The sequence below is a fragment of the Lygodium microphyllum genome, chromosome 5 (genome assembly GCF_053477565.2).
Source record: "Lygodium microphyllum isolate KBCC chromosome 5, Lygodium_microphyllum_v1.1.10, whole genome shotgun sequence".
NCBI lineage: Eukaryota > Viridiplantae > Streptophyta > Polypodiopsida > Schizaeales > Lygodiaceae > Lygodium > Lygodium microphyllum.
The window spans coordinates 150,946-158,768 of record NC_141139.1 but is presented as its reverse complement, the minus strand read 5'-3'; the positions used below and the strand labels follow the sequence as shown (position 1 = coordinate 158,768).

At 39.9% G+C, this 7,823-nt stretch overlaps 1 protein-coding gene across 1 annotated transcript; it reads right to left on the bottom strand.

Moving 5' to 3' along the window:
* Nucleotides 1–3,289: 3,289 nt before the first annotated feature.
* LOC148035428 (uncharacterized) lies at nucleotides 3,290–5,485 on the bottom strand. Its single transcript, XM_087677389.1, has 5 exons — nucleotides 5,081–5,485; nucleotides 4,763–4,993; nucleotides 4,362–4,625; nucleotides 4,042–4,224; nucleotides 3,290–3,802 (listed from the first exon to the last, which is right to left on the bottom strand). The coding sequence occupies exons 1-5, from the start codon at nucleotides 5,420–5,422 to the stop codon at nucleotides 3,437–3,439; spliced, it is 1,386 nt and encodes a 461-aa protein (XP_087533515.1). The 5' UTR covers nucleotides 5,423–5,485; the 3' UTR covers nucleotides 3,290–3,436.
* Nucleotides 5,486–7,823: the final 2,338 nt, after the last annotated feature.

Genomic DNA, 7,823 nt, shown 5'->3' with positions numbered 1-7,823 from the left:
ACATTAGAAGCTGCAAATGTGATTGGGGGTTCCATAGTTCAAGTAGCAAGGTCCATTGATTGACTTGCGGATTGCTTTTAAATTAAGCTATTTTCTTGTTGCTTTCATTTATTGCCTATCAGCTTTCAAATGCAAAAGATTTTTTACACATGAAGGCTTCACTTGCATTTATATTACATTTCTTAAGTAATTGTACACATTCAAATGATTGTCATTGCAAATGTGTATTGATTTTTTTAAAAATAATTGGTGGGAGCACTTGGTAGAAATGCATTGTCCAATGCTATGTAACATTGTGTTTCTCCTAAATGAATATATTTTGTCACTAATTCAAATGTCATTAATTTGAACTAATTGACAAATACATGTACCTATGGGAAAAAATAGTAATACTTGTTTGGAACATCTGGATAACCAGCAAGCATACCTTTTATAGGTTGAATGATATGGGTTCTTTCATGATACAAACTTTCCTTTAAAATTTTTTTACTTTTTTTGTGGGCATGGTGTAGTGGAGGGGTGGTATGTGGGATAATCCCAACGCATCTTGCATGCATATGGGAACAAAAGGATTTGATGTTTCCTATTCCCCTACATTTATTTTATGAAGATGTGTGAGCATGTATAATGCCAAGGGACAGTAAGTTTTGTGTGTTAAAACGAAATAGTGCTATCTACATAGCAAACACAAAATTAAGCATTTGAATTTTAAAAGTTTTCCCTACTTTTCATTGAACTTGTGTTATCCCTTGCTAATGAGAGACATGAATGTTGCGAACTTATCAACTATCTTATGTTGACTCTCTCTCTCTCTCTCTCTCTCTCTCTCTCTCTCTCTCTCTCTCTACGTGTGTGTGCGTGTGCGTGTGCGTGTGCGCGTGTGCATGCATGGGTGTGTGTGCGTGCACGCATGTGCGTGTGTGGGTGCGTGTGGGTGTGTGTGTGTGTGTGTGTGTGTGTGTGTGTGTGTGTGTGTGTGTGTGTGTGTGTGTGTGTGTGTGTGTGTGTGTGTGTGTGTGTGTGTGTGTGTGTGTGTGTGTGTGTGTGTGTGTGTGTGTGTGTGTGTGTGTGTGTGTGTGTGTGTGTGTGTGTGTGTGTGTGTGTGTGTGTGTGTGTGTGTGTGTGTGTGTGTGTGTGTGTGTGTGTGTGTGTGTGTGTGTGTGTGTGTGTGTGTGTGTGTGTGTGTGTGTGTGTGTGTGTGTGTGCAATACAAAAATTTTATGGATTTAGGGTGTAGCATATTGTAGGGGTGGAGTTGTCATTTATGCTCTTGCATATATGGAACCAAATTATATATCATTTGTATTGTGTCACTATTAGAATATGATGGATTTGGTCTACTATAATTGTCACGAAGAATATGTCAACTAGTATATTTTCTTAGAACAAAAGCATACTTTGTGAAGGTGGCTATGCAAGAGTAATTATGAGTTCACTATTAACCCTAAACCCTAAAGCATTATATATGCTAGAAACAAGTATAATCACTATAGAATTAGCTAGAAAACTATCTTACATATCCCTATGTATTTCATCAAACAACATTAGAGTTCATTGGGAACTCTTTTGGCCTTAAAGTAATATTGTATACAGTCTATGTTAATTTGAAATATAATGCACGTGCAAGTACTTGTAGTAGCAAACAAAGGGTACACATGAGTCCCTAAGAGTCTAATACGGCAATAGAGTACATATGAGCTACTCTCTTTTCACTACAACATTGGTCAAGTTTTCACCCTTTTTTAACTTTCCCCTTTTCCAAACACCCAAAGAATAAATATGCTAGTTGGTAGCATGCCTAACAAGATATATGTTTCCTCTCTTCTCCCATTCATCTCCCTCTCTTACCATACAACACCATCACATGCACATTTTCATACTCTTGTCAATCACATTCCCTTACTTGTTGCAAAGCATGCAAGGGTTGATATACAATCTCTTTTTTTCTTGTTCTTCCAGATAATGGACAAGTAGATCTGTTGGAGAACATGTAACGATAGGGGTAAGAGGTGTAAGGATTCACCATGGATTTATTTCTAGTTGGTTGTTGATCTATTTGTAGCCTAGGGTGGTTGATTTTTTTTGGCCTAAGATTCATCTTGGATTTATTTGTAGCCTAGGATTGACAAGACATTACATATGGTAAAACGAATTCATAGGGGATCTGCAACTTAAACATTTTGTGTCTATGCAACACAAATTTTCTATTTTGTAGACCCTAGATACTCTGTTCACAAGCGGCCAAAGTAACATGTTAGGTTTGTGGGGTGGTCTTGGCCTAAGTTTCTCCTTTATCTTCTTCAATTATTGCCAGTGTGTTGCTTGATGCTAACCACTTCCTCGAACACCATTAATTCATTATTCTTCCTTCACTAAATGGGATATTGTATTTGTCCAATCAAGGTTTAGTTTTTCTTATCTCTTTAATGCAACATGTCATCTATTATGATGGCTCATTCTTAGTGAATGTATATTTAAGACAGAAATTGTAGATAGAGTACCATACATTTGCTTGTCATTAAGGCCTTAGATGGGAACTTTGGCTAGTAGTCTATAATTAGGATGCGCCATGGTAAGATTCATGTATAGATGCTTTCAAATTTTGAGACATAGTATTTCACAAATTAAAGCATTGATATTCAAGTTGGTTTTCGCTAGAACTTTTTAAAGTAGGGAAGTTTATCGGAGCATCTTATGTGAAGAAAATATAGCAAAGGAAGCAAAAGATATTTTTTAAACGTAGAGAAGATGTTGGATAAAATTATACTATACTAGACAGATGACCTATCCATTAATTTAATTGCTGTTCCAAAAGAAACAAACACTCAGTTTGGTCATAACAACGTTCTTAAAGAAGAACTTGGGATAGAAGATAATGATCACAAAAAATGTTTTTATCAATGCTTTGAAAAAAAAGGCACATGTGAGTATATCCAATAACAAGCATAGAACAAACAAAATAATCCTGATTGGCCATAGGAATTCGCACTGGCTTATGTGTTAGTGATCTATGATTAGCCAAATAGATGAGCTAAAATTACAATGACGAAATTACCTTCTCATAAGCTGATTTAAGCTACGCATTGATATCATTTTGGAAGTCCATAATCTCTATTTTGCTATAGCTGCAATTTGCTTCTAAAAGCATCATCTCTTGAAGCAACCCCACATACAGAGCCAGAGCTCATCTCGAGAAACAACCCTTAGGGCGAGATAGGGGACAAGCAACCCCAAGGGGGATTGAATTCAAAACTTGATTTTCTATGCTAATGCTTCAACCAACCAAGCTATCCTCAAAATATTATTTTCCATTGTTTTGTGAAAAAAAACGACTTAAGGAGAAAAATGAGTGTACAAAGACGAGCTTTGATTATTTTCTACATTTTGAAGGATTAGGACACACATCAACACTTGGAGATTAACTGATTCTTCAAGCTTATATGAATTTTTCGATAGCTCCAACGGAGCTTGAAATAGCACTACCAACAAGAGCAGTAGTTTTCTTAATAGCATTGACAAGAGACTCCAACACATCGGGAACCCCCGATGTGGGAACAATCTCAAAACCAATAATGTAGTAGTTCTTTGTTGCACTGCTGCCAGCCTTGGTTTTGATTGTATAGACCTTGCCTTCTGCAGGTTTGAAGCCTGTATACTCATCATAATGCATTCTCAAGTTTGTACTAAACCTATCATAATCGGTACTCCATGCTCCACCCTCTGAACTCAAGGAATAGTACAATCTCACCCATGGGAAAGATAGAATTGTTTTCTCTCTTTTATTGAGGTGGAATTGATGCACCTGTAAGAAACAAAGAGAATCCAAGTCATACATCGAAAAATAGTTATGGCCTATATCTAAAAATTTTGGTGATTCTTTGTGAAAAAGAGAAAAAAGCATTTGCTCTTCACTTGTAGCTTATTTAATCAAGATTTTTTTTCTAATAACATTCTAAAGATGTTATAAAGATTTAACTCTTGTTTAAATTAATAAATAAGAATGCACATCTTATTATCAATCAGAAGAGGTGGAAAGCTAACCTTGGGAGTGTCATAAGTGCTTATGGTAACTTCTACATCACTAGAATCATAATCATCATAGTCCACAAGATAATAGGCCCTCAATTTCACATCCATAGTATTTTCCACTGTGAATGATGCCACTTGTAGGTCGTTTCCCACGTCCGTATACACATGCAATGCTGCACGATTGTTCATGAAGACCTTGGAGAAGAAAAAATAGTGGGGTTGGATGCAGGGAGTTAATGTGTATAATCAAAGGCAAGATTAATTCATAATGGGGTTTGGGTGTATAATCAAAGGCAAGACAAATCCATAATGGGGTTTGAGTGTGAACAAACCTGAGGCATGCTATAGTAGTTTTTGGTGGTACCAGTCTTTGCACGGAATTGGAGTTGATAATAAGCCTTGTTGTCTACCAAATCACAGTTGTAATACTCGGGATGGCTTTTGGCTATGAGACATGCTTTTCCATCATGCCATTCGGTGTTGAAGTTCATGAGACCTCCAACAAGCTTTCCCAAGTCCATGACTGCGTTGCCCATATTTGGATAGTAAAATTCCCCCGACTCCTTCACCAGCTTACTCACTGCCTCATACATTGTCTGCTCTTTGGAAAGAAAGGTATTCACACACTTTAGGTGTTAGCTCCTGATTGCTTATATTAGGGATTCGCACCGGCTTACGTGTTAGTCTCTGATTGGCCAAAAGAAATGAGCTAAAATTACAACGACGAAATTACCTTCTCGTAAGCTGATTTAAGTTGCGCATTAACGTCATTTTGGAAGTCCGTGATCTCTGCCTTGCTGTAGCCGCAGTCTGCTCCTGCAAGCATCATCTCACGGACCAACCCCACGTAGAGGGCCAGTGCTGACCCATAAGAAAGACCAGTATGCTTCATATAAGAAGGTTGCGCATATAGGTTGAGCATGTGCACCAATGTAGCCTTGCAATTCTCGAAGCGCACCACCACCTGTGCTTGAATAATAGAGAACAGTAAGTTCAGTAAAGTGACACATGGCTACTTAACTATATTGCTCAAGGCCGGTCTACGACGTACCTTTTGAACAGCAACGGCTGATGCGCTCTCCTTGAAGGACTCGACGGAGACACGGTAGTCCTGACCAAGCTGGGCGATGCTGGCATTGTAGGCGCGAGCCTGGTCGGCCACGTTCTCGGCCAGCGCCTTGTTGATCATCTTGCTCACGTTCTCGAAGAGCGAATCCATGGCGGCCTGTTTTTGGGCGGCCGTGCGCTCGGCCAGCGCCAGGTCCCATATGTGCCCGAAGATTAGCTGCAGGAAAGGCCCCGCCTCGGGTATGAGCCCCAGCCCCAACGAGATCCCCTCCTGGAAGCCCTGCAGCACCGCGTCCTCCACCAGCTGCGATGTCACCATCGACATAGCTAACCTCCCTCTCTCTCTCTCTCTCTCTCTCTCTCTCTCTCTCTCTGCGCGCTGCAACGACTCCCGGCGCCCCAGCTTCTTATAGCCCCACTGCAGCCGTCCAATCTCGCCACCCGGTTTATATATCTATTAATGTATTTATTTCTCCATTACCTATCATTTTCCGTACATTATTATCATGTACTAATCATGCAGTACCTAACCTTTACTACCTTCTTCTTTTTTCGACACTTATCTCTTCAACATCATTGTACTATGTCCCCTCCCCTCCCCTCAAACATTAATGCAAATCCGTACATTACTTTACCAACTATTTTCAACACTTATCTCTTCAACATCATTGTAGTGTCTACCCTCCTCTCTAGCATTATTACCAAGCCTACTTTTTGAAGGGCGTCATGCACGTTTTTAGGTCCATAGCATGTATTTTACTTTCATTATTTTAATATGCCCGTGGGCCATCACCATTGAAGTGTATATATTTCATATGGGCGTCATTTTGACGGGTAGAGTTAAAAATTACAAGTAAAATTTGATATGAGTTAACTAGTAATTAACTTGGGGTGCCCACTGCGCATTGTCCATTGCTCGAACCATTGCCTTGGCCCTAGTACCCATCGCCCAGTTCCCAAAGCCTACATAGTACTATCATTCTGATTCTTAGGGTTCCAACTTTTTGATTGAAATACACGCCACACGATACACCTAGTGACCTGTAGGCAGCAGATTGAGCCTTCGAACTTCGAAGTTTGGAGCACTGAAACTTGAGACTCGAGAGCCCATTGGCCCCTGGACTACTGTGGACTCTGGAGTGTGGAGGCTGGCCGCTGGACTATGTTGTATGGTCTACCTCATATAAGGTACGCTCAGTCCTAAGTCCCGATTCTCGAGTTCACTTTTGTTACACAATGCAAGTGGATGCATGATGCATCATTCCTCATTGCCAAGTTCAAACCATATTACCTCTTGCACGGTGCACCTCGATTAATGGTGACAGATTGATACCCTGTGATGATACCAAGAGGCATATTCCACGGTGGCTTCTATGAGGTTTTGCGGTGGATTCCGTAAAATTTTATTACCGGGGCTCATATACAAGGTAGATTCTTTGTGCGAAAAGTCGATGGGGATGCCTATCCTTTTCGGGCGTGTTGTTAATTTAATGTGTAAGTGGGTGATTCTATAGCGGGTCATTTTGCAAAATACATATTTAAATTAATAAACATTTATGAGTTTAGAGTGCGCACTCGTAATAAATTAAGTTTAGGATTGAGTTCTAACCAATTTATTTTGTAGCTAAAGACTGCTAGGTATTTACTTTTGTCGGTTTAATTGTATTATTTTTCTAACAATTGTGAATGCTTCAGTTGATGTGTAGAGAAAGCAGCGGTGGCATTCGGAAGCATTGGAGGATAGCGTGTATTCAAATTATCATGAATTTTTTATGGGCGCATATCTTAGGCATGGCGCCTATATTTTGTCGTGCTTATTTACTAAAGCGCTTGATATTTATTTATTATTTTTGTATACGCATGGGTGCACGATCTAAATATTTGTATTGGACATTGTATTTGGGTATTGCCTGACTTCTTGGGCGCCCAATAGCTTTAATTCTTTAGTGGCACAAAAGCAAACACAAAAGCTAAAGCGTGCTAATTGTAAATTGGGCTATTTTTTGAGCTTGAAGATGAATAATATATAAAATACATGCTTTGTGGAGCGCTCACACAAGGCATAGGGGAAGATTGCACCCAATTAGTCTCTTGTTCATGTCGTGCAAGCTTTCTTTATTGTTTTTTGGACAAAAAGTAGAGTTCTTTTGTTCTTGGGGACCTTATGACGCTCACTACGCGCGCATACGGCGTTCGATCTGTGCACCAGTGGTATCAGAGCGAAGCTGAGATCGAGAGCTTCCAATCACTTACCATCTCGCGCGAAGGCGGAGCTCCTGGAATGATCGATCTCTACAGTCAGTCTCGTGGCAAACGGTCGATACCAGCGTGTTCCTGGCAGTCAAGAACCCCCTCTTATACACTTAGATCGCGAGGGACCGGCCTTTGCAAGCAGAGGAAGATCCTTGAAGAAGTCGTTGGTTCTTTCTTCTCAGATAAGAAACTTTCCACCATAGCTTTCAAAGCTTAAAGGATTAGTTATAAAGCTTTAAAAGAAGCTTAACTAAAAGCTTCATTATTCAAATTCATTCGTCTGCAGCAGCAGCACGAGTTGGCCATCGCCGAATCGGGCGAGGACATACTCATGTCCTCAAGATCCAAGCTAAGTCATAAAAGCTTAAAGTTCCAAGTTTTCTAAGTTACTCAAGTTACTAAGGTCCTACAAGTCATCTTCAACAACTACTATAGCGGCAGTTCGTATTCAGCAACACACGACTCACTTTACT

Coding starts and splice junctions, on each gene's coding strand:
- LOC148035428 (XM_087677389.1), bottom strand. CDS start 5,422: ATGTCGATGGTGACATCGCAGCTGGTGGAGGACGCGGTGCTGCAGGGC. Junction 4,994..5,080: donor CAGCCGTTGCTGTTCAAAAG/GTACGTCGTAGA, acceptor ATTCAAGCACAG/GTGGTGGTGCGCTTCGAGAA. Junction 4,225..4,361: donor ACTACTATAGCATGCCTCAG/GTTTGTTCACAC, acceptor TTCTTCTCCAAG/GTCTTCATGAACAATCGTGC.